Genomic DNA, 26,050 nt, shown 5'->3' with positions numbered 1-26,050 from the left:
GCAAAAAACTAAGGATTTTGAAGAAATACGTGAAAAACTGATACTATGTTCTATTTTCAGTATAAATGGCAGACATTTTTTTTTTTAACTGATCAAGAATCTCAATGGTCATTTTGTACAAAATAACCTAAGAAGCAATTATACATCTGTCAAGTAGCTTTTAAGGAAAAGATCTTTGAAAAAATGTTAACAATGACCATGACGAAGACAGATGCCAAGTAATGGTAATAGCTCACACGACCTATGGCCAGATGAGCTGAAATAGCAACATTTGCCAGATACATTTCTTCATCCCAATGAAACTGCAAATTTTACATACACAAAAAACAGCTGCTACACTATAACAACAAGCTTGCACCTTGATGGTATTTCAACATCAACACTAGAATCTGTTGAAAAATGGCATCTAAAGTAGTTTGTCATCTGATATTTTTTAGATGATTTACCTCTGAGCTGCCATCAAAAATATTCAGAAACAGTGTTTGTAAGAATCATGTAAATTCTGTAATATGTGATACACCCCAAAAAAAGAAAACACATCGGGGGCCACAAGAAGGGAAGAAATGTAAAAAAAAAACTGATTAAAGAATGATAAGGATTGCAGTATAAAGAAAATAACTGTATATTGACTAGAAATAAAAACAATATAAAAATTTGACACAAATCTGAAAAAAACAGCAAGCCTTGTGTTTTACACCGTTTCTAAGCCTCATCCATATGGTATTGTTTTTATTTCTGGTCAATATAGTTATTTTCTATTTGCATGATTCTTAGCTGGAGTGCTACTTAACAAGGTATAAATACTGAGTTCATGTAATATGATTTATCAATTCAAAATACCCTACGTTCCACTGTTGATTCAATTCCATTGTGGGCTTGATTATTAACTTTAATTATGTACCCCTAAAACATATTACTGGCCTTAAATTCTGTAAAATAAGGCCTTCTAGTATTTTTTATATGTAAACCTTAATTCTTGTACAATGTGCAAAATTTCCTTTCAAGTGATGTTCTAGATAGAATCTTAAGTTTTCCGAGTTCTGGTTCTTCAGATTTTGTTTTTTGAGGGAAGGGGAAGGTAATCAATTAATAAGGCAGATTAAAATAAGGCTTTGTCAGTCTCCAACAGATGTTTTATTACTTTTAGACATCATATTGACTAGTTTTGTTATGTTCTTCTGCTTCTTTGTGTTACCTACAAAAGAAAACAACATTCAAGGATTTAATATTCCATCTTTTGTCAGCATTCTGTACCATGAATCATGTTCTGTGGTGACCCACTGCTTTAGTCCATTAGTATTAAGTACCAACAGACATTTCTACAAAAAGTCAAAAGTGTAAAAAATTATCTTAAGTTCTGATGTTGCAATGCTATCTTCAACTGTGACATCATAAGTTATTATCAATTTTACTCTTACAAGTTTTTGTGAAATTTCTGTATTATGATCTGTACTTTTGAGAAAACCATACATTGATCTCCCACTAAAACCAAATCAAGAACAGTAACTCTTGCAAAGTGCCAATTTCATACACAATCTATATAATTTTTATCTCAAAAGCACGAAGACCAAATGAAAAACTAAGACTGGTTATGTGATCAGTAACTGTTTCTGAACAAGAAATACAATTGAATTCAGTGGGTTTTTGACTTGCATGAATCACCTCCTGTCTCATTTTTATAAAGACTGCTACTAAAGTCGAAACATACTTCAAGATTACTGGAAGTTGTTTATCAATCGATACCATCTCTTATGATTTAAATGTAACAAAAGTTACGGACTAGCCAAAAGTTCATTGATTATTTCAAGATTAGAGTAACTCAAGCAGATATCAAGTGGTAAGCTTGAAACATTGCATAAACTCAACTACACACTGGCATGATGTGAATGATACATACATAAATTCAAACACTACACAGCTACATGTGTATTTTTTAATGTAAAATGATTCAGAGAATATGAATGCAATATTTAAAGTAGGCTATATTTTAATCGGCATAGTTATTACCTAAGAACACTTGCTTTCATTACCAGTACTTTATCAAACTCACCAAATGTTCAGCATATAAAATTTAAAAAACCAACAAAACTGTGAAAGTACTTTTATTCATGGGTACCAATTTTCATGGTATAGGGAAATATCAGTTCACAGATCCTTGAATTCGTGGATTTGACAACTCTATCATGCAAACAAATGGGAAGTTTCCTTTTCGTTGGGAACCAAATTTCATGGTTTACAAAACCCATGAAAATCATAAAACTCGATACCCCATGAACAATAATACTTTCACAGTAATTTATTTAACTTGCAATGGTCATTCCTATTACTGTAAGTTGATAGTGTGTTAGTCACATTGCGTTAGATGAGATTCTACAGATATATATTTCTCTAAGTAATAAATACTGGTACTTACACATGAAATATTAGTTCACTAGATATTTTAAAACAGTAACACTATTCAATTTAATTTTAAATTTCCATCACAAAATTAACAAAGACCAAGACATCATTTTTGATTGAGCTTTGTTAATTAAAACTGTATACTGTTCCGGTTCAAAAATAGTTCCAACAAGAACTACTCTGCCTTTTTCTTTTCATAAAAGAAAAACCTTTCTTATGCATAAGAAGGATCTGTTCAAATTCATTTCCAAATCTGATTCTAATTTATATATTTTTGACTGGACTAGATGAATTTTTCTACAATTATTTTTTTCTGTGTCAAAATTCTTTGGAGTCTGTTCTTTATAAGAGGTGATATCTGACATAATTTTTTAACACATAGGACAGGACACTTCTTTAACCTACAGAATGCTATATTTCTGGCAAACAATAGGATATTTCTTTTTCTGCAGTTGAGGTTATTTTTTAGTGTCATGGACATCTTGGACTACATGTAGTTTAGATTGAAAGAGGTTTAGCAAAGTGATTAAAAGAATTTTTTTAACCCCTACTTATTGGCCCTAAGTCTTAATCTTACAAGATGAATTTTCAAAAGGTACCAAATAACCTACTTTTCGTGATAATGACCTATTATGTTATGTTTCATGACATTATCCCATTGACAAATACATCAACTCCTAATCATAATTAGTGTATAGACAGCAGTGTTAAAAAGCTACCTATATTAAAGTGGAGAAAGAAGGCTAACCATCCATACCTCAGTGATAGTATTTAATGCTCTGTTGTTGGCATTTCTGTGGGTAGGGTAATTTAAAGTACAAATTCATGCATGCTCTAAACATGGTATTACATGTATACAATCTGGTACTGTTTTAGAATTTAGAAATGTGAGAAAATGATTTTTATTACTTACCCCTTACTGAAGGAGGTAAGCCTTGCCATCATGGCTAAGGGCTAATAGATAAGTTAACCTTTCCTAAGAAGATTAGCCTTGCCATCACAATTAAGTGCTTAAATAAGTTACCCATAACTAAAGATATCGGCATTGCCATCATGGCTAAGGACTTCGGTAAAATAGATAACAAAGTAAAAATTAAGTCACCTAGCATAGCCAGAATGCCATATGATTAACCCCTTTAGTAATTGCGAGTGTCGTTATTAATTTTCAATTCATTTTCTAAAATTATAACGGTAAATAACTTCAAATTCAAATACATGTAATACCTTGTTTCTATGTTTTTTAATGTATTACAAAGATTACAACACTATACATGAAATAAAAGAATATTTAATTTACTAAGTTCTGAAATAACATGGCTTAAATACAAGCCAATGTAAGCAAAATTAACTACTGTAATAATACAACATTTTGGCAAAAACTCCCAATTTTCTCCTTTATCTGAGTGCCATTCTGATGGTATACATGTACTTACAATGTACCCAAATAATTAAATAGTAGTGAATATTGTCATAGGCAGACCCAAGGGGTGGGAAGGCTTGGCACCCATCATGCTTGAAAAAAAAAAAACAAAAAAGAAAAAAAAATGGTTGATCATATAGAAAAACAGAAAAAAAAAAGAAAAAAAAACTTGAAATCATTGCTGGAGTGCATCCCCATTACATAAGCCAGAGGACCTCCTTTCTGGAATCTCTGGATTGACCAATGGTTGTGTACAGGTAGCATTCAAATGTGCATTAAAATCCCTCCCCATCAGTGTACTGGTATTTGGAAAAAAACACAAGTTTATTTATTTAGATATTAATTAAGAAATAAATCATGGAATCTCCGTTTTATCATTGTTTCATCATTGTTTTACCACAGACTGGCCATATATGTCACATTGTTTTACTCGGAGGATAGCGAGAGGTTAAATAACAACATAAATGGCAAGCCTGTGGTAAACAATGATAAAATGAAGTTTCCAAGATTTATTTCTATTCTAATAGGACTAGTTTCTTCATATTTCTGAATAGACATAGCCTATGTGTGCACGAAATGTTGGTCATGTGTTTTTACCATGGCTGTGGTCTAAAGAGCTTTGAAGCATGTCATATTAGAATAATTATTTCAGTATGATCTTACCTAAACTTTTATTATGTCTATTGACCTCCATTTTTATTGCCCTCTCCCTTGTTTTATGGTCAACAACAGGATCTTTTAAAACCATTTTTAATGCATCTAATTCCTGTTTTATTTTTTGATATTCCTGTAAAATAGACAAACATTCATAATGGTAATGAATTCATTATTTATAAAGAATACAAGAACAAGATACTGTTTAATAATTTCTTTCACATCAATCATTAACATTTTTTGTACTTCTTAACCATTTTACTATCATTTTAATATGAGTTAGGCACAGCCTACAACCAAGCATCACACATATACATTTTTCTTACTTTTGTAACATCATTGAAAATAGGGTTGATAGCTGAAAGGGGCGAGATAGGATAGGTAAACAGTTGTCTATTTTTTTTTTTTAAATAATTCAGTGTACCAGATCTAGATACTGTAAATAATTCTTTTTTAAGTTTTCTTTGTTTTTGAATGCATATTCTAATTTCAAATTTTAATTTACATTATACCAAAATTCAAACTTAAAGGCAGCGTCCAAAAGGTAACACAGGTGTTCGGTGGTAATTAAATAGGACACATGGATGTAATGCAGGGCAGATTTCTACCTAGAGAGCCTATCTAGATTGCATTGAAGTTGGAACTTTTCTATTTCAACTAGCTGTAAGATAATGATTGCATCCTTTCTGATATTTGAAATTTAGATGTTTAATAATACAAACTCAGATAATAAAATTATGAAAAAATCAAAATTGCATTTGGACAAAAAGAACTAAATCACAATAATATAGCATTCTTGCGTAAGGTTTTCCATATTGGCTTAATTATTGGTCTGAGGCTAACCATATTGGACTGAGGCATAGCAAAAGTCTAATATTGCTAGCTATGGCCCAATAACTCAGCCAATATGGAAAACCATACATAATTATACGTTTATTGACTAACTATTCCAATACTTCAAATTGGCCCATGCCAATATGGATTTTAACTAGGCCAATATAACGTATTGGACGGCTAAAGCCCTTTTTGGACGGCTGAGTCCTGTATTGGCGCACTTTTGTATTTTGTATTATATTGGTAGTTTTGATCATATTTAGGCTAATATTCGAATGTTAGTCAATAATATAGTAATATTGCGTAAGGTTTACCATATCGGCTTAGTTATTGGTTCCAGGCTAGCCATGTTGGACTGAGGCATAGCCAAAGTCCAGTATTGCTAACTGAGGACCAATAACTCAGCCAATATGGAAAACCTTATGCATTTATACCTTTATTGACTAACAACTCCAATAGGTCATATTGGCTAGACCAATATGACTTTTAATCAGGCCAATATGACGTATTGGACAGGTAAAAGCCGTATTAGATGGCTAAATCATGTACTGGACGGCTAAAACGGCTGTATTGGTGACTTCTGTATTTTGTATTGTATTGGCAGTTTTGATCATATTTAGGCTAACATTCAATACTAAAACATTAGTCAATAATGAATAACACATGCAATTATCTCTTAACTTACAGTCTACCTAATATCAACAATATGCGATATTGTTTGAAGACAAAATTGGGTTATAATATAATACAGTAAAACCTGTCCTAACCAAAACCTTTTCGGACTGTGGAATTTGTTCAGTTAAGACAGGTGTTTGGTTAACTAAGGTTCAAAATACATTTAAACAGATATTAAGGAACTTCAATAGGTGGCTGGTGTAGACAGGTTTTTGGATCATTCAGGGTTCAGTTTAGACAGGTTTTAATGTATTATATTTACATGCGTGCACTGCTGCAAAGAATCAAATTCCCCATTCTCTTCTTTTTCTTGTTTTTCCTCCTTTTTGACTGCTTGTTCTGATATTTTATCTTTTTGATGACTTGAAAGATAATATCCTGCTTTTTCAAATATTCCATTCAATCTTTTTTTATATCCCTAAAAAAAACATAAACAAATTGTAATATACTGATAAGGCCCCTCTGATAAAGTTAATTCATGGGTTCAAAGGTTATTTTTCATAAAATATAATAATAATAATAAGGGAGTGCTGCATTTTTTCTGACTAAAAAAAATGATGAGGGTGCTTTTTTAGATTTTTCATAACAAGAACAAATGATAAGGAGAATGCTTTTCTGCTATTGCAGTTAGAATATATGACAAAGGGCCTGAAAGCTAAGAAACCAAGAAATAACATAGCAGGCCTAAATATTTTCTCAAGTGAAGTGAAATATAAGGAATCTACAGTAATCAAAATACACCAACCAAATTAAGACAACGAAAAATAATACACAGGTAATTCTGACTCTTTCTAAGAGTAGACAGACACTTATGGTACTTATCTATTCAGTTTAATTGCTGCCAATTTAAAAATTTCAAACAAAGCTACTGCTCATGTTGAACAGCTAGACAATATCTTGTAAATGGTTGTAATCTGATAAAGATTGCATCAAAGTTGAAAAAAGGGAAGATAATTCAACGAGTTAAAAAATATAATTTTTATCCCACTAATATAGTTTCACCTTATTTTAAACCTATTATCAGTAATGCTACCATTGAAAAGGTTATTCTGAAGATGCACAAATATTTGTTTTATCTGTGTTTTTAATACCCAATTATGTGTAAAAGTGTATAATGAATTTGAGATTATGAAGAGACCAGTTTCTGTTACATGTAACTCCATACCTTTAATGTTATTTCTTCATTGACCAATCGTCCCTCAAGGAGAGCCCACTCATCACGTAAGTCTTGAGATAATGTTGGAAAAACTAACATGGCATGTGGATGACAGGCATAAGGTGTATTAAAATTCATATGGTATTGACATGTGTTTGGCTCAGATACATTCACTATTTCATTCTTGTTGCCACATCTGAAGAAAACCTGAAACAATTGATTGACATTATATTCAATATTCTGAATTAGATGCATAATAAGAAGGGGAATGATATAATTAGAGCATGTAAAATTGATAATTTTCGGAATTTATGAAAATTCCATGTTGAAATATAACATTTTAACCTAAAAAATTTTTATTTGTAATTACAATTCACACTCAAATAATGATAGTCATTTGATTTCAGTTTTGAATTTGTTGGGCATTTAATTTAAGAACAACTTTTACCATGCAGTATTGTTTTTAAATTTAACTTTTGTAACTTTCGTGATATCTTCTCGTCGATATTATAAATATTGGTCAACATCTCCTTTAACCAACATGATTCAAATTTTAGAACAAGGTACTGATCCACTGATAATAAAAGACATAACTTTAGATAATTGTCTACAGTTCCCCTGTATACCACAAACAGATTTATCACAAGGTAATAATACCTTTGTTGATCTGAAAAGTTCACCACAATTATCCCCTTCTCTCATCACCATAGCAACAAAGGTATTGTTTTCAATTGCCCATTCTTGCCACACACTGCAGAAAAAAGAATATCATGAAGTTAAAGAAAGCTGATGCAGCTGAAGTTTGGCTGTAATAAGGTAATTGACACCCTTAGATTATAACCAAAAGAAAGTGGTCATAGATATAAATAGTATACAGTGCACTTTAAAATGGCAGTAAAGGGGAGATAGTTCATCATTTTTTTTAGATAATGCCCTTTTTTACTAAATGTTTAAACCTTACCAGTAATGCTACAACTAAAAAGGCTATTCTAAATGGTCAATAGTAATTTTAGCAATAAAAAAGTTTACAAAAAAAAATGTATGCATATTATCAATAGGATTCTAATTTTTCAGATATATTTAAAAGCTAAAAGGAGTATTTGTATACATATTTTTTACAGGATCATTATTTTATCCAAGAACATGTATACATGTACATAATAACAAAGGGGTTGTAAATATTTCACAAATCTCTATTTTCAGAATCTTAATAGACTACTTAAATATTGCACCCTACAAAAACCTTTTGTTCTACTCTATGACACAAACAAAATAATACAGATCTAAACAATCAACTTAATAAGACAGATCTAAACAATCAACTTAATAAGACAGATCTCAACAATCCACTAAATAAGACAGATCTAAATAATCCACTAAATAAGACAGATCTAAATAATCCACTAAATAAGACAGATCTAAATAATCCACTAAATAAGACAGATCTAAATAATCCACTAAATAAGACAGATCTAAATAATCCACTAAATAAGACAGATCTAATAATCCACTAAATAAGACAGATCTAAATAATCCACTAAATAAGACAGATCTAAATAATCAACTTAATAAGACAGATCTAAATAATCCACTAAATAAGACAGATCTAATAATCCACTAAATCAGACAGATCTAAATAATCAACTTAATAAGACAGATCTAAATAATTCACTAAATAAGACAGATCTAAATAATCCACTAAATAAGACAGATCTAAATAATCCACTAAATCAGACAGATCTAAATAATCAACTTAATAAGACAGATCTAAATAATTCACTAAATAAGACAGATCTAAATAATCCATTAAATAAGACAGATCTAAATAATCAACTTAATAAGACAGATCTCAACAATGCACTAAATCCAACAGATCTAATAATCCACTAAATAAGACAGATCTAAATAATCAACTTAATAAGACAGATCTCAACAATGCACTAAATCCAACACATCTAATAATCCACTAAATAAGACAGATCTAAATAATCAACTTAATAAGACAGATCTCAACAATGCACTAAATCCAACAGATCTAATAATCCACTAAATAAGACAGATCTAAATAATCAACTTAATAAGACAGATCTAAATAATCCACTTAATAAGACAGATCTAAATAATCCACTAAATAAGACAGATCTAATAATCCACTAAATCAGACAGATCAAAATAATCCACTAAATAAGACAGATCTAATAATCAACTAAATCAGACAGATCTAAATAATCCACTAAATAAGACAGATCTAAATAATCAACTTAATAAGACAGGTCTAAATAATCCACTAAATAAGACAGATCTAAATAATCAACTTAATAAGACAGATCTAAATAATCCACTAAATAAGACAGATCTAAATAATCCACTAAATAAGACAGATCTAATAATCCACTAAATCAGACAGATCAAAATAATCCACTAAATAAGACAGATCTAATAATCAACTAAATAAGACAGATCTAAATAATCCACTAAATAAGACAGATCTAAATAATCAACTTAATAAGACAGATCTAAATAATCCACTTAATAAGACAGATCTAAATAATCCACTAAATAAGACAGATCTAATAATCCACTAAATCAGACAGATCTAAATAATCCACTAAATAAGACAGATCTAAATAATCCACTAAATCAGACAGATCTAAATAATCCACTAAATAAGACAGATCTAAATAATCCACTAAATCAGACAGATCTAAATAATCCACTAAATAAGACAGATCTAAATAATCAACTTAATAAGACAGATCTCAACAATGCACTAAATCCAACAGATCTAATAATCCACTAAATAAGACAGATCTAAATAATCAACTTAATAAGACAGATCTCAACAATCCACTAAATCAGACAGATCTAAATAATCCACTAAATCAGACAGATCTAAATAATCCACTAAATAAGACAGATCTAAATAATCCACTAAATAAGACAGATCTAAATAATCCACTAAATAAGACAGATCTAAATAATCCACTAAATCGGACAGATCTAAATAATCCACCAAGGTTTGACACTAACTTCATTTGTTTGGTGGTCAACAGGACTACTTCAGAGGTAAAAAAGCTAGTCCACAGATGGTAATGATGGTTCTGTTCTTATATCTTATGAAAAATAAGGTAAAATTTAGATAGCCCATTGGATTTCCATGAACATTTTTCAAGTTGTCCTCTCCAAAATTAGGATGGCATAGGACTATCAGACTACTGTTAGTGTAGATCCCTGTAAACTACAAACTACCGTTACCAGAACATACCCTAGAATGCCATTATAAGGGTTCCATCTATAAGATTCCTCATGCTGAGACACATTGGAAAAGGGACAAAATTTATAGGTATACCTGCAAAAAATAGAATTAAATGTAGTTGACTCACTTCTCAAAATGATATTCCGTTCAGCAAAGAGTTAAAGAATATTAAAGCATTGATTCTCTACATGACATTCAATGTAACTTCACATCCTGAAGAGTTAGAAGATTCTCAGGTAAGATATTTGAAAGATGAATTTAAATATCTGATTACCATAATGATTTAAACATAACATTTTAATTATAAAAGGAGGAAAAGAATATGATCAAAAATGGTAAGTTGCCATTAACGCTGCTATTATGGCTTTTATAATATAATTTCAAAATAGAAACAGATTCCAACATACGAGTCAATCTTTTTACTGAAACATTTATCCACCAATCTTCTAAGATGCTCTGGTCCAGAAAATTTAGAAGGCTGAACTCTCATCTTCAGCTGATTTTCATCATGTGAATTCTGAGCATTAAAATTGTTGAGTCTACAAACAAGAAAATATAAACAAATCTTAATTGCATCTACAATGTACATGTATCAGAAAAAAATATAACTTACCAGTAAACCATTTTAACACAAAGATATTACTCATTTCATAACAATGTTTTAAACTTTGCATCTTAAAACTTAAAGGAAGAAGACTACCCCGGTAATGCGTATGAAAGTATATTCAAATGTTAAGTAGTTACATAGTAGAAATGTGCCATTATTTTTGTGCTTATATTTGAATTTGAAACAATTATTACTTTGTAACATACCCATAACTTGAAGGTTCCTCCACTATTTTCATATTTATCATTTCAATACCTTAAAAATATAAAATAAAAATCACCTTAGGTAAAGGTCAAATATCAAACCCATTGTTCTATTGCTCTATACTTATAAAATTCTTAATTTTAGGTACATGGGAGTAAATTCCTTATACTCTGTACAGAATTAAACATTCAATGAAGATTTTAAAGACTGTCATGAAATGTGTGGGTCATTTGCAAGGTCAACTAAAATTACACAATGTTCATGCTAGACTTCTTACAAGTAGGCTTCTGGAACAGGGTTATGTTGCGTACAAGATTGAAGTCATCAGTACAGAAGTTTTGTGGTCATCATCATGAACTCATGGATAATTCTAGAGTATATCTGCACCATGAGAACCAATTTGTTCACTGTGCCATAGTTTTCATTTCCTCTTGTGTCTAACTTAGACTTGACTTTTTATGAGCAACTCGGCAGGAGTTTCTATAGAAGAAGAGGGCGCTTACCCTACCGATGCACCTGGTCCATGCTCCCAGTTTTCAGTGGAGTTGAGTTGCTCATTTACTTTAGTTTCTTAGTATATGTTATTTTTGTTTATCAAGTTCTTTGTTGTGTGTGTCTATTTTCCCTGTCTAGTTTTTATCCCTGGATTGCATCCTTTTTGGTTTTTGCTAGAATCTTGGTTCCCTTGATTACTCTTTAATAGCACTTTTGAGATAAAATATTGCCAATTTAGGCTGAGAGATTGCCATGAGATAAAACAAGATATGAGAAAATATTATTAAAACAATTGTAAACCCACTATAGTCGCTAAAATGATTAAGTTTAACAGACTACCATATGCATAAATATGAGTACATTTAGTTCAAAATAACCAGCTGTTCTCACAGGTACAAGGGCTCATGACATATTTTGCCCCCTTTCCCCAAAACCAATAATATTTTCTGCTAAATAATTATTAACCTTCCCCTTTAATCTCTCTGTTATGATTTCTCATTGATTTTTTTGCAGTCTTACTATCAAGCCTTTTTCCAATTTACTATTATAAGAAAAAAGTAACTCACTTCATTGGTTTGACCTACCGGTACATCTATCTGGAATATTGGTGAGGGAATCCTGTTAACATTATTATTTTTTACTTACTACTCTGAACACTGGCATATATCAGATCCTGTATTGTTAAACTCTTATCCTATCAAGTTTTAGAATTTTTTAACAATTTTTCTTTGGCTTATCAGTCTGTTTTGACTAGTTCCAATAGATGTTGTTTCTAAAAGATTGGAAATAATGTGATGGTATACAGCTGGTTCCTGAAATCAGAGAAGTCAGCAATAAGATGTGTTTTGAAATGCTCATTATCTATGAAAAGTTAAAAGAATTTACATTTTGTTAAATTTTATGAAATAGAAAAGGCACAAAAGAGAATTTTGAAGTTATTTTTGTGCCGTTTCTACTTCATAAAAGTCAGGGGGATTCAAATTATGTCATGACCCTGTGTACCTGTGACAGTTCTAGAGTAAGATATGCCATATATACATGCATGTGACAATAAAACATTCTGGCATCTGAAGAATGAAGAGGAAAAATGCCTTTAAAATGGCAAATAGGGCATATACAAGGCTTGGGATACTCAGACACCCATGTGCAGGTGATATTTCACTGTTCTCTAAATCAGCAAAGCTGAACTTAGGTCTTCGAAATTTTCTGTTGAGCACTGCCAACAAGAATTCATGTTCCCATTGACAGATTAGGTTGAATTATACATATGACAGGGAATACTAACTGACAAGTCACCATGACAGATTCAGATTACACTTCCAGAATGTGTTAGTATACCTATAAGAATGTGAACAAATGAGAATAAGATCAAAAGGATTAACGCAGCTTGCCGCATCTTCTTTTAGAATATTGGATTATTGCTACTGATGTACATGTAGAGTGCCGAACGAAGTTGTAGCCCCTGCCTACTTTCATTTTCAGAGTAACAACTTCCGATTTAAAGCGAAAGTAGGTTAATCGTTATCTCATACCCTGTCCTTCATTGTCATTACTGTTGTTGACTATTCTTTTTAATGCCCGCAAGGAATATGTATACAACATGATATTTGTTACCAAATGCACAGAAGGAAGTTCTTTACATTTAAAAGCATCTTGTAGCAATTAGAAGAGGGAGAGGGTAGCATCATTAGACATAGATAATTTCATTGCATCAGAATCTTAAATTTCTGAAAATTCTGTGCAGATATATTATTTTATTTGACTCCCAGTCTTCGATTTATTTGATGCTTTATGATGGAAGAATTAAAAGGTTCAATTAAACCGGTTGCAGATGGTGTTAAAGAGAAAGTATCACCTGTATTATCTGTATTGACTGGATGGATAAAGCCTGTGATTCAAATGGAAGGGGTATCAAACCAAACTGCACAATCAGTCGCAACATCTGTGCCACAAGAAATTATTCAAGATAATGAAACCAGGCGAATATTAATAGCAAAACTAATATCAACTGGAATAAGTCTAGTTGCTTCCGTTGGAATTTCTTATATCTTAGTTAAAATAGTATCAAACATGATGGATCCCACCAGGAAAGAGAAAACTGTTGCCAAACAGAAGGTATGAAGAAAATATAGGTTAAGATATAGATCATCAAACATGACAGGAAGCTAGAAAACATAGTAAACACATATTTAAGAATTTCTATGTAATTGTTAATGACATGGGCTTGAGTTTATGATCAATGGAGTTATATTTACACTAAATCGCTATGTGCTCTATCAAAAATCTTTTAACTCAATGGCTAGATAAATTTTACTCATAGATTCCAGCCCTTGTGATTTAAAGGTAAAATGGAATTGAAACAATTTGACATGAAACACTGGGAATTTTTTATTTCCTTATTTCAATCTGAAATAAATGCTCTAAATTATCATGAAAGGTCTATAGTTGGTGCATATTAAAAAGACATCTGACTGAACTTAGCAAAAGGTTTAACTAAGTGAAAAATCTTTCAAAAATGTCATGGTTGTGAACAAGTCAACAAGTCAAAATTGTCTGTTTACTTTTGCCATTATTTTATATACTAGAAATGTTAACCATTTTATAAAAAAACAATGTTAGCTATTTCACATACTAGAAATGTTAACCATTTTATAAACAAAAAGTGTTAGCAATTTCACATACTAGAAATGTTAACCATTTTATAGAATTAATTTTTTTGATATTCCACTTTCAGGCTGATACAATTTTGAAGAGGCTTGGCGTGACCGGTGTACAGGTATGTTCTGATATTCATTTATTTTGATATTCTTAATACATTTGTTCGTACTTTATTTATTCAAGGCTGATATGATATGTGCCAATTCTATTAATTTCAGATTTTTCGCTTTATTGGACTTTATTTGTACAAAAATGGGTTGATTTTTTATTTTTGGACTATTAATCAAAAACCATTGCAGCAATTTCAAGAAAATTTTGATTAATTGTTTATTTTCCTTATGAAAGCTCCCTTTTAAATTTTGAATATTTGTGATTTTACAATTTAGAGTAATGGGACTCATAAAAATGGGAGAATTTTTTAGTTTTCACACTATGAATCAATAGTGTTTTCATGAAACTTTGGTTAATTGTTTTGTGTGATTGATGTGAGCTAACTTTTTGTTATCATAAATTTCTGAATTTTCATTTTTGAGTTATGGGACTTAATTTATAAAAAATTGGGATTTCCAATAACGATTCAAGCAATTTTTATGAAAATATGATGAATAGTTAATTTTTATTAGTGTAAGCACCCTTTTGATTTTTATATATTTTGATATTTGAGTTGTGGACTTATTTATACAAATTTAGGGAAATTTCCCATTTTTTTCCTCCAAATGCCATGAAATTGTGAGTTGTTAATTTCCTTTTATCGGGGTATGTGATTTTAATTTTTATTTATAATACACTACAAAAAGAAATTTTCAGATTATTAGAAAGCACTTTTTCCGTCCGTCTGTTTGTCTGTTCATGGTATCTTTCAAAGTCTTATCACTATTGAACGCTTCCATCCTGTGCTATACCTTTAATCACGAAAAGCTTGTACTTCGTTTCCACATTTGCTTCACCTGTTCAGGGTTTGACCTCTTCTGTCGTATCTAGCAGAAATCTGCAAAGCATTTTATTAATTCATTTAATATCAAGAAAAGTCTTGGGTCATAAACAGCTGCTATGACAACCCTGCATTTAAAATTAAAACATGATGATGCTGTATTTTTCTTGTTTACAGTACTCAATGAAGTAAGAAATATTTTATTTTGTCTAAGTAATATATCAATTGTTTACAGATACATCACTATTAACAGTTCATTTGATAAGTTAATACTTGTATCATTTTTTAGCTTTCACCATATGAGTTGTGTATTGCTGCTAACCTTGTTGACCCTGTCTCCATGGAGATATCTTGGGATGATATTGGAGGCCTTGAAGATATCATTGAGCAGATAAAAGAAACTGTCATTTTCCCTCTGAGGAACAGAAATCTTTTCTTACATTCTAAACTTCTACAACCACCAAAAGGTATGAATCAATCCGTTTTACAAACCCTTTTAGTGTCTACTTTAAAATATTTGTCAATTTTTCTAACCAAGTTTAACAAATGGTTGTCACTACTATTTTGAGACCATAATGTCAAAACCCCACTGATCTGACAATAAAATATCACTCAAGGATGCTTTCTCTATTTAAAAAAAAAACATTATTTGAACTCTGCATCATTGGATTTGCTGTGAAATTTTCCAGGAGAATCTTAGAAAAATGAGGTTTTTGACTGAGTTATCTGCCCTTGAAATGTTCATTTTCAGTACATTTCAATGAAATTGTAACTGAATGGTCCAGCATGATATGGAAAATCTTTTCTGTTTTCCTTAATTTTGATGGTACAAATAGTCGAATTAAACTTTCAAAATTGTGGGTTTTTTCATACCATGTTTCACCCACTGCCTGATTCTTACAAAGACTGCTACTTAAGTATTGTACTTCCAGGAATGTTGCTATATGGACCACCAGGATGTGGAAAAACTATGATTGCCAAGGCAACAGCTAAAGCTGCAGGTATTGTTAAAAACAACAATTTTCAATTGTTCTGTGTAGACTGAAGATATAAGGACCACTTTTTAGTAAGTTAATTTTTTTTAAATTATGGTACTGGTTAGGAATCCATCCAATACTCAGTAGTTTAAGGAGGTAGACCTAGGGTAAGGGACATACCTTTTGAAATCAGTGATATGTTTGTATCATATTCAATTACACCAAACTCTTTCAAGTTTTCACTTTGAAACAGAATGAAATCAGTCCAAATTATTTTGATGCTTACAAATGTTCTTTGTTGTGTATGTCTGTTTTCCATGTCTGGTCTTTGTCCCTGGATTACATTCTTTTGATTACCGCTATAACCTTGGTTCCTTTGATTACTCTTTCATGAGATTGATATAAAATTTTGAATACAAATGTTTCGATGATTTGTAAGACTTGTGTTTCTTACAGTAGGTTTACCTCCTTAAAATGTATGTTGAAAGATGAAATGTCAATTTCAAATGTAACACAGTGAAACCTTTATGACAAGAAACCTATGTAAACCAGACATCTTCTGAAGTCCCTCTTTATCAATTTCAATGTATTTTGAGCTTGTGTTAACTGAACACCTGCCTTAAACAAATCCCTCAGTCTAAAACAGGTTCTGTTTAGACAGGTGAAATTTCTGGCTGCTGTATGTATTGTTTCATTTTCACTTTTAGTTTACTTTTTATGTTACTGAAGTATATGGGGGAAACTATTTCACTGTACCTGTGTATTAAGTTGTTTGGGGCCAGCTGTAGCCTGCCTTGTGGTGTAAGGGTGTCCTTATCATTCATTGAAGACTCATGGATGGACTTGAGCTGACATTTTTCATCCATTTTTGTTACATTTACTGTGTATTGTTTATAACAATGTGGATTTGTTTACAGGTTGCAGGTTTATCAACTTACAGATATCATCATTAGTTGACAAGTGGTATGGTGAGTCCCAGAAACTGGCTGCTGCTGTTTTCTCATTGGTTAGTATAATAGCATAACAGTGGTTCTTATTTAACAAGCTTGTTTTTTCTGTGTATATATAAAATTTTTCATCATTTATAAAATCAACTGTACTTTACATTCTATCATTAAACCATTCTTTTTGTATTTGTTAGGCAATAAAGTTACAGCCGTCCATTATATTTATTGACGAGATTGGTAAGTTACCCAGTACTAAAGAAATACAGGCATTTCTTAATACAAACATTATAATTTCCTTGTCTTGTCTACTTAATTTTAGAAGTTTTGACTGTATTAATTCTAAAGAAAGGCAAAAGGTATATGTCCATCACAAGGCCCTTCTGAGAGTTTGGACAATTGATTCAGTTTCCAAATAGTAACTTGAATGTTGCTGTATAAATCTCTGTGAAACTGTACCACAATATTCTGTACTAAATGGGATTGATTTTGGGGGTTATGCTCTTTATGATTTTTTTACCATGTATTTTGAGCTCTTATTTTGAACTAAGATCTAAAATGTCAAAAGAGGTGGGAGCTATAACTGTCACAATGGCCCTAAATTTCCAGAAAATATTTGATTTGTGTTTCATCTAGAATTTTGGCTTAATATGAACAATTGGCATTGTAACAGCACTTTTGTACAAATCATTTTTCTTAAAACTGATGCAATGACATAATTATGATGTCATAATAAAAGGTATTTTGTCAGAAATGATGAAAATTCTTCCAAAATCCCAAAATAAAAAATAGTAACCTCCACATTCTTCCACCAATTAATTATTTTCATATGTGGTGTACAGTACATTATTACAAGACATATTAAGTAACTGTCTTTGTAAGAATCATGCAAAATGTGAAAAATGTGATACACCCCAAAAAAGGCTACATATTTTTTATTTTTGTAATTAAGTTGTTTTATGGGTCTATACTATGAAATGTGTAATTATTCATTCAAATTTGTCTGCTCTTAGGAGATAATCAACATTGAAAATCCAATAGATTCTATTGTATTTGGGTGTCATTTACAGAGATATCTCCCTTATTTTGAAATCTACATTGCATTCTATATAATTTTTATATCCTAAGAACACAGGTTATATGAAAAACTGAATGTTAATTTCTGTTTACTATGGCAATTCAAACAAAATATCAAAAATAAAAATATGTAGGCTTTTTACCCATGAATCACATTTTGCATGATTCTTAGCTTGAGTGCTACTTAAAAGGTCTTTTTGGTGGAAAAGTGTTGAGGCATCAAATTTTAACATTTAATGACCAAATATAGCATTTTTTTCAAAAATATGCATATTCTTGATGCTGTTTCACTATGTTAATTTTGTAATTTTAAACTCAAATTGCAAAACAAGAAAGACTGTCTACCAGAAATTTAAATGCAAACATATTCAATACTGTAGAAAGTTATTTTATATTGAGGCCATATGGTGGCTTTATAGCTCCCACCTCTTATCCTCTGTTTGATCACAACAAAAAATTGTACATTTCGGCATTATATTGGTACAAAGTCTCCCACTTTTGTTGGGAGCTTCCTGATAATTTTATGAAAGAATTAAACAATCTCCTGGTTTTGTGCCTGTGTGTGTCAAAGAGGAAGTTTTAGTCACATTCAGTTACTATCATTGTAAAATATAGAGAAACATTGATATCTTTTAGGGGAAGGGAAGTCACAAGAAATTGTCACAGTGAATTGGGATTCAAGTTCAAATAAGGCAAAACCTCAAAACCTTGGCAAATCTCCTGCTTTGAGAAAATTTTGAGAGGGGGAACTCCCTCTTTAGAATTTTCAAAGGTTTTATAAACAACTATGTCATTAAAACAAATTCTTGATGTAATTTTTGTCAGAGACATTTTCTTCCATATTGTATTAAAAGATTTGGCACAATAGGGGTAATTGCACAGTATGAATTTGTCTTGTAGGTTTTCTACCAAAGAGTATGTACATCAAACATATACTCTGTACTTGCTTTTGTTGAGTTCCAACTAAAAAGTATGCTTGCTGTTAGCATACAGCATTATATTTATCTAAAAATGTTGTCAATATAGATGCAAAAGACATGCTAAATCAGATGATTATCGTAATTGGTCTATAGTTTTTTTAGTTTTTGGCTATCAGTGGTATCTCCTTTCGTTTTATTTATGGTTAAAATATTAATGAACAGCCAAGTACAATTAAAGTATTAATTTTCACAGTGTACTAATTTTCGCTATTTTCGTGGTGAGTACAAAAACGTGAAAAATAGTACCCATGATTTTTAACACTATATAAGGTTTATCATGTTTTGAAACCGCAAAAATTGATACCCGCGTATATGTTTACTTGATAGAATCTGCGAAAATTAGCAGCCACAAAAACTAATACGTTTACAGTATCAGGTTAGATCTCGCTGTCAATTATTACATTAAAAGTTTTGACGCATACATCAGTTTTAAAAAGTTTTATAATGAATATGTTAAATACATATTTACAATGAAATCCTTCTCTAGGGCTTTCTCGTTTTAAGACTATTTATACATTTACAGATCATTTAAATGTATAAAATATTGTGTGGTATAGATAGGCATTTACCGGTTTTCCTTTTACTTTCATTATAAATTTTTCTAATATTCTTTAGGATAAGTAGGCTTTAGATGACTAATTTTTTTTCTCTGATGTTTACGTAAGTTTCTTTCCATTTAATATACGACCTAGATCATGTAGATGCTTTATTTCATCATACATTCTCCAGCTTTGCTACTCTAATTTCAGCTTTTCTGTTATAATCAAACCATAGTTAGGTCAAAATACCTGTTCTCCATATTTCTTTGAGATGCTGAATCTTACTATATATATACTTTTTTTTATTTGTGGCCACATTTTCAATCTGACCTAAATCAGGATCAAAAGGGTCCAAAATTACAACTTCCTTTGTTTCAACTAAAATTTTGTCCAAGCTTGTGCAATAGATTTTGGATATTTGGCTATAAAATAGATTCATGTTCAATTTTAAATTATATTTATCAGTACATAGACAATTTTTAGGACCACAAATTTTGCATTCATATAATGTTAAGGCAGTGGCACAGCCCTTGTCACTGTCATCTGTGGACACTTTGTTCCTGTGTGATAAGTTAAGATATGATTTTTCTATACACTAAAGAAATATTCTTATTTAATTTGGAGTTTGTGGCCCTTTTCGTTTAAGAAAAAATGTCAAAAAGGATAAAAATAGATGTTTTATTAAAACCCATGTAGAACGTTTGTTTTTCTTCCAATTTTGATTATTCTTTTTTATTGTGTTCATTAATTAATTCTGGTACACATATTAAACAAGACAGATTTGATACGTTTTGGACCTTTTTCTAGTTACAAGGTGTCAAAGGGACCACACCCCAAAAAGTGACTTTTTTAATTTTTTGTCTGATTTCGTAAATTTTTGTTTAGTGGATTCCTTAAAATAATCACTGCCTGCTTTTTTAAATTAGATTTCAGACATCTCTTGTGGTACAATAAGTATAAGGGGCCACATTCCAAAAAAATGGTTTTTTTTAATTTTTGGTTTGATTTCGAAAATTTCTGTTTATTGAATTACTTATGATAATCCCTGCCTGCATTTTTCAATCAGATTTCAGGCATATCTTATGGTATTTGAAGTATAAGGAGTCAAAGAGGCCACACCCCAAAAAAATGACTTTTTTGTTTTTGGTTTGGTTTCGAAATTTTTTTTTTATTGGATTCCTTTTGAAAATCCCTGCTTGCATTTTTTAATCAGATTTCAGGTATCTTTTATGGTTTTCAAGAGGGACCACTTTTTATATGATTTTGAAAATTTTTGATTGAATTTCAAATTTTGTGCAATATAGTGTTCAAACCAGTTGTAGTCTCAATAATGAATTTGAAGTCTGTATGCTTTAGTGTGTCAAAAACTAATATTGTCCCAACTGTTCAGGATCCGACCACTGTGGTTGTACCATGCTGCACTTGACTAAGCTTTCTATTTTTTTATGTCAAATACCTATGCTGTATCAAAGATTTAATCACAAATTGAAATTCAGAACTGTATTTAGCTTGAATGTAGGGTAGATTACGTTGAGTTTTGATCTCTGTAGTAGTATCAAGCTTCTCCTTCTAGAGCATTTTTATCAAGACCCAAATAATACAAACAAAATAGCATTTTTCATTCAGAAAAATTAAGGTAGACAGCTATTTCAGCACAACATTATATTGAGCATACATGTACAGACTACTTGGTATGTGAAACAAAAATTTCTCACATCCTAGAAGTCAAAAGATTTTTACTCAAGTTGTGATTGAGTGATGATTGGTTTGTAAAGTGTTTGAGTTAAATGACATGCCTTTCTATGGGTTATTGTTCATTCTACTCATAGAATAAAGATCTGGCATGTCCCTTTAGAAGGTAGAATCAATACAGTTGATTGATTCATTTTCTTTTGAAATGCATGAAACATTTATGGACAGACAATAAACTACAATGTGTCTTTGTTTTGATAGATTCTTTCCTGAGGTCCAGAAAAGCTGAGGACCATGAAGCAACAGCTATGATGAAAACCCAGTTCATGAGTTTATGGGATGGTATAATAACTGACCCTACTTGCCAAATTATGATTGTTGGTGCTACTAACAGACCACAAGACCTTGATGCTGCTATCCTCAGAAGGTTGCCTTGTCAGTTTAAAATTGGAACTCCTGTAAGTTAAGGTTATCAAATTTACATGTATGTATTTTCTATTGGGAAAAAGATACACTAAATATAGGGTACATGATTTTATCTCATAAATCTTTCTTACTGGTAGTCCTATTTTCAGTGTTTGTATAAGTAAAGATACGACTCCTCATCACATTTTGAAGATTATTTGAGTGAGCAGATATTTCTTGTATAATGTTTCATGTGTTAAGTTCAGGAAATTTTGAAATGCATGGAAATATGGTTTAACTGTGGTACAGTTGTTAAGTTTTATCTTGTTTTGTCAGAGATCTGATTTAAATATTATGGGAGAAAAAACCTACAGGATTTTGATATTGAATGTATTTAAAAATCATTTACCGGTAGGTACACAAGAACTTGATTAAGAAATCATAAGGTTACCCTACCAGGTTTTTTTTTTATAGTGGAGTTCAAGAATGATATTTCTTTTTAATTTTTATGATCCTTTGTTTTTAGGGAAGAGATCAAAGAATACACATTATGAAGATCATTCTTGAAGAAGAAGAGGTAAGGCTATGATTTAACTGAAGAAAATAATTCTATGAATGTGCTATAAAACTGTCGAAACCAAACTTTTGAGTTGAGGGGGTGAAGATTTTATTGACCCTGTTACAATGAATAATCACAACCTAACAATGATCTGTTTTATGGACCTGTAAATCTGAATCTAGCTACAGTAGAACCTGCCTTTAGAGCAAGCAAAAATGGTCCCTCAAGACAGGTGGTCTTTTGAAATAGGTTGATCAGGCAGCGTTTGGAGACATGCATTTATTGGATTTTAAGACAATAACTTTTCCATTTTTCCCTGCAATGATGTCAAAGCAAGTTTCTGTATGCTTAAATTTTTTTTTTTTTATTTCTTTAAAGGATATTTTTTATTTTATTTATTTTATTTGGGCATATTTATAGATTAGGATGAAGTCTGTTGTTATTTAACATGCATATTATTAATTATATAATAGGTAGATGAAATAGATTTTAACAAATTAGGAAGCTTAACAGATGGATTTTCTGGTAGTGATTTAAAGGAAGCCTGTAGACAAGCAGCATTTTACCGAGTTCGTGAGCTGCTTGAGGATCATAGGAATGCTTATGGTGCTGATGCTTTGTAAGTAATTTATTGGTTGCATACTCGTATGGATATACCTGAATTCTGATGAGAGAAAGTTGTCATGATGTACAATTGATCATTGGACGTTATGAGGCCAAGTAAAATTAAATGGTAGATTGTCATTCAACCTTCACAAAAAATATGGGCCAGGTGGGAGGATTTTATTTTTTATTTTTTATTTCTGACTGGATATTTGCTAGCCTAATTTTAGCTATTTGAAGTATATATATGTTCTTAATCCATAGCCACATCAGTTGTAGAGAAGAATCAATTTAGTCACCAAAAAATGAAAAATTTGTGTATTAGAGTACCTCAATACTGGAAACTGATGCCAAAAAATCTTGATTTTTAAATTCCTGCCCCATTTTTTTTGTATTTTTGTCAATTTTTTAGGGGTGGGAGGGGATGACAATCTACTAATTTATTTTATGTGGCCTAACCCTGAAACATGAAACAATCTTGGTACAAACTGTGATTGTTACTAGTTCATAAAGTAGAACTAGAATCGCTGGACATAGTGGAGGCCCATAGCCAGAATTTTTTGTTGCGTGGGTTTACTGGGGGTTATCTGGATTAAACTTTTCTACTTAAGGAGGTAGACTTAAGGAGGAGGACACAACTCTTACAAATCATTGGAACGTTTGTATTCAGCATTTTATATCAATCTCATGTGTGCATCAAAGTAACTTGGACTGATTCCATTCTTTTTCAAAGGAATGTTTGGTATGCTTTGGTGAAATTGAATATGATACAAACATATCACTGATTTTTAGAATTATGTACCTTACCCTAGGTTTACTTCCTTAAATAGAGCTTAAATCATTCTGAGCTCATTTTTACAGATATTGGCACTCTTTTTACTTCCAAGGAGGGGTATTCATTATGCCACTTATTTTTTAACTCTTGCTTGTAAGGGTCATCTGCACTTTCTGTAAAGGCAGAGGAATTTTCAGAAAATATATTTTACGGACAATCTGGATTGTGCATTCAGGAAATTTAACTCTCCATAAAAGAAAAAGAACAAGGTATTTAGAAGCATTTACTCTCAAGCAAATTTCTTCTTTACGGTCATTTGTACTCATTTGTTACTTGTTAAGTAGCACTCCAGCTAAGAATCATGCAAAATGTGATATATGATTGAAAAGCCTACATATTTTTATTTTTATATTTTGTTTAAAATGCTTTAGTAAACAGAAATGAACATTTGAATGGACTGTGGATTTCAAAATTAAGGGAGATAACTCTGTAAATGACACTCAAATACAGTAGAATCTACTGGATTTTCAATGTTGATTACCTCCTAAGAGCAGACAGATCGGAATGAATAATTACACATTTCATAATATACACCCATAAAACAACGTAATTACAAAAATAAAAATATGTAGCCTTTTTTGGGGTGTATCACATTTTTCAGATTTTGCATGATTCTTACAAAGACAGTTACTTAATTTTAGAGCTATTTATTTTATTTTTGTTATTAGATTTTTTTACTATTTTTAAGTTTTTTCTTTTTTTAAATTTTCATCACAAAACTGAGAAGTGCAATGCTGTACATACATGTATGGTATTTCTTATTTGATGGTATATTTTGTTTAAACTACCGATTGAGTGTTGTGTTTGTTCTTGTTTATTTATTTACTTTATTTTTTTCTAATTTCAGAGAAATTCCTGCCAGTACCAACTTACGTGAAATGAATATGTCAGATTTAGAATATGGAATTAATCAAGTGAGAGACTCTAAAAAATTATTATCAGGAAGTCTTATTCAAACTCCCTTGTTAGACTGATACAATGGTGCATAGTTGTTTTGTTGAGTGTCTACTTAATAAAATTGTGTTTTAAATATTACAAGTTGACTTGTGCTATTTCTTAAACTATGAAATGTGATATAGCGACATTTTTATGACCACCAAAAATTTGCCTTCTTATATGGTAATGGTATGTTTGTGTTGCCATCTGCATCATTCATTGAATTATTCTTTCTGGTCAGAATGTTGTCAAGCATTTCATCACAATATTACAATCAAAAGTAAGAGCTGTATCAAGTTTGGTTGTTATTGTCTATACTTGTCACTATTGTTGAGGTTTTGACATCTTCAGGCATATCTAGCTACACAGAGTGTGGCATTTTGTTTCTTCTGTTTCAATCCTTTTTTAATAAGACTGCACAAAATTTAAGTGCTATTGTTTTTTTAAGCACAACTCCTCTCAAATAACTGAACAGAACTTCACTAAATTGGTATGTAGTAAGAATACAATTTGTAGTTCCAAGAAAATTTTTATCCCTAAAATTGTGTGGGAGTTATGCCCCTTTGTTCTAAATTTGTGGCACTGGGTCCAAGATTTCATACCACAAGATGTGGGATTGTTTTCAGTTTTAGATTGTTTTCCCAATTATTTGGAGACAAAATACAAGCATCCCAAAATAAATCTAAATTGCTTACCAAATTATTTTGTGTTGAGCCACTTCATACAAAACTTGCTTTTATAGTGCATGTCAACCTTTCTTTGTATAACTCTATAAATTTTGTGTATTTCAGATAAGGTAAAAGTGGTCTTACTTTGTAGAATTAAAAGAATGTATATTTGCATAACCACAAATAAAGTCAGGACTTACATCAAAACTATACACACAGAGATAATATGAATCCTTTATAACAGTCAAGATAACTATTCAGATGAAAAACGTTTTTTTTTTTTTTTTTTTTTTTTTTTTTTTTAAACTTTATTCAGACATCAACAATCGTAAGTTTTCAATCCAAACTTACAGACAAACATAAAATTCTTAATATGAAAATAAAACATTATTCTTATATTAATATTATAATGTTTCAATATAACTATAAACTTGTAAAAAACCTATTGATAAGCATTTACTTTAAAACATAAATGCACTATATAACATTATAACATATCACAGAAATGGCTCCATAAAAAAATACAATATACAAATCTACTGGCA

General features: G+C 30.8%; 2 protein-coding genes across 6 annotated transcripts; one reads left to right on the top strand and one right to left on the bottom strand.

The window, feature by feature from the left end:
- Positions 1–1,111: 1,111 nt before the first annotated feature.
- Positions 1,112–13,194, bottom strand: LOC148619815 (N-acetylglucosamine-1-phosphotransferase subunit gamma-like). Of its 4 annotated transcripts, none has more exons than XM_088580122.1 (10): positions 13,040–13,194; positions 11,209–11,257; positions 10,803–10,934; positions 10,405–10,488; positions 7,797–7,890; positions 7,149–7,346; positions 6,246–6,401; positions 4,484–4,607; positions 3,158–3,209; positions 1,112–1,195 (listed from the first exon to the last, which is right to left on the bottom strand). In XM_088580122.1, exons 1-9 carry the CDS (start codon positions 13,095–13,097, stop codon positions 3,172–3,174), a joined length of 933 nt encoding a protein of 310 aa, XP_088436248.1. In that variant the 5' UTR covers positions 13,098–13,194; the 3' UTR covers positions 1,112–1,195; positions 3,158–3,171. The 4 variants fall into 4 exon arrangements, with proteins under 4 accessions (XP_088436248.1, XP_088436249.1, XP_088436247.1 ...); XM_088580123.1 differs by having other exon boundaries at positions 3,158–3,194; XM_088580121.1 differs by lacking the exon at positions 3,158–3,209.
- LOC148619814 (outer mitochondrial transmembrane helix translocase-like) lies at positions 13,176–24,939 on the top strand. 2 transcript variants are annotated; one of them, XM_088580119.1, is made up of 11 exons: positions 13,192–13,816; positions 14,436–14,477; positions 15,580–15,757; positions 16,223–16,291; positions 17,185–17,273; positions 17,409–17,451; positions 19,189–19,203; positions 21,761–21,957; positions 22,431–22,481; positions 22,937–23,082; positions 24,749–24,939. In XM_088580119.1, the coding sequence occupies exons 1-11, from the start codon at positions 13,493–13,495 to the stop codon at positions 24,873–24,875; spliced, it is 1,281 nt and encodes a 426-aa protein (XP_088436245.1). In that variant the 5' UTR covers positions 13,192–13,492; the 3' UTR covers positions 24,876–24,939. The 2 variants fall into 2 exon arrangements, with proteins under 2 accessions (XP_088436246.1, XP_088436245.1); XM_088580120.1 differs by lacking the exon at positions 19,189–19,203 and having other exon boundaries at positions 13,176–13,816.
- The last annotated feature ends 1,111 nt before the right edge of the window (positions 24,940–26,050 follow it).

The sequence above is a fragment of the Perna viridis genome, chromosome 4 (assembly GCF_037379345.1).
Source record: "Perna viridis isolate PV_CMFRI_1.1 ecotype Kerala chromosome 4, ASM3737934v1, whole genome shotgun sequence".
NCBI lineage: Eukaryota > Metazoa > Mollusca > Bivalvia > Mytilida > Mytilidae > Perna > Perna viridis.
The sequence above is the reverse complement of the archived record's forward strand: the minus strand, read 5'-3'. Positions and strand labels throughout refer to the sequence as shown.

Excerpts from the sequence above, each read along its gene's own strand:
- LOC148619815 (XM_088580121.1), bottom strand. The coding sequence starts at position 13,097 with ATGCGGCAAGCTGCGTTAATCCTTTTGATCTTATTCTCATTTGTTCAC. Across the intron at positions 11,258-13,039 it reads ATTTGTTCACATTCTTATAG|GTATTGAAATGATAAATATG; the intron begins GTATACTAACAC and ends TATATTTTTAAG. Across the intron at positions 4,608-6,245 it reads CTTTGCAGCAGTGCACGCAT|GAATATCAAAAAATAAAACA; the intron begins GTAAATATAATA and ends TCTATTTTACAG.
- LOC148619814 (XM_088580119.1), top strand. The coding sequence starts at position 13,493 with ATGATGGAAGAATTAAAAGGTTCAATTAAACCGGTTGCAGATGGTGTT. Across the intron at positions 14,478-15,579 it reads TTGGCGTGACCGGTGTACAG|CTTTCACCATATGAGTTGTG; the intron begins GTATGTTCTGAT and ends ATCATTTTTTAG. Across the intron at positions 21,958-22,430 it reads AGTTTAAAATTGGAACTCCT|GGAAGAGATCAAAGAATACA; the intron begins GTAAGTTAAGGT and ends CTTTGTTTTTAG.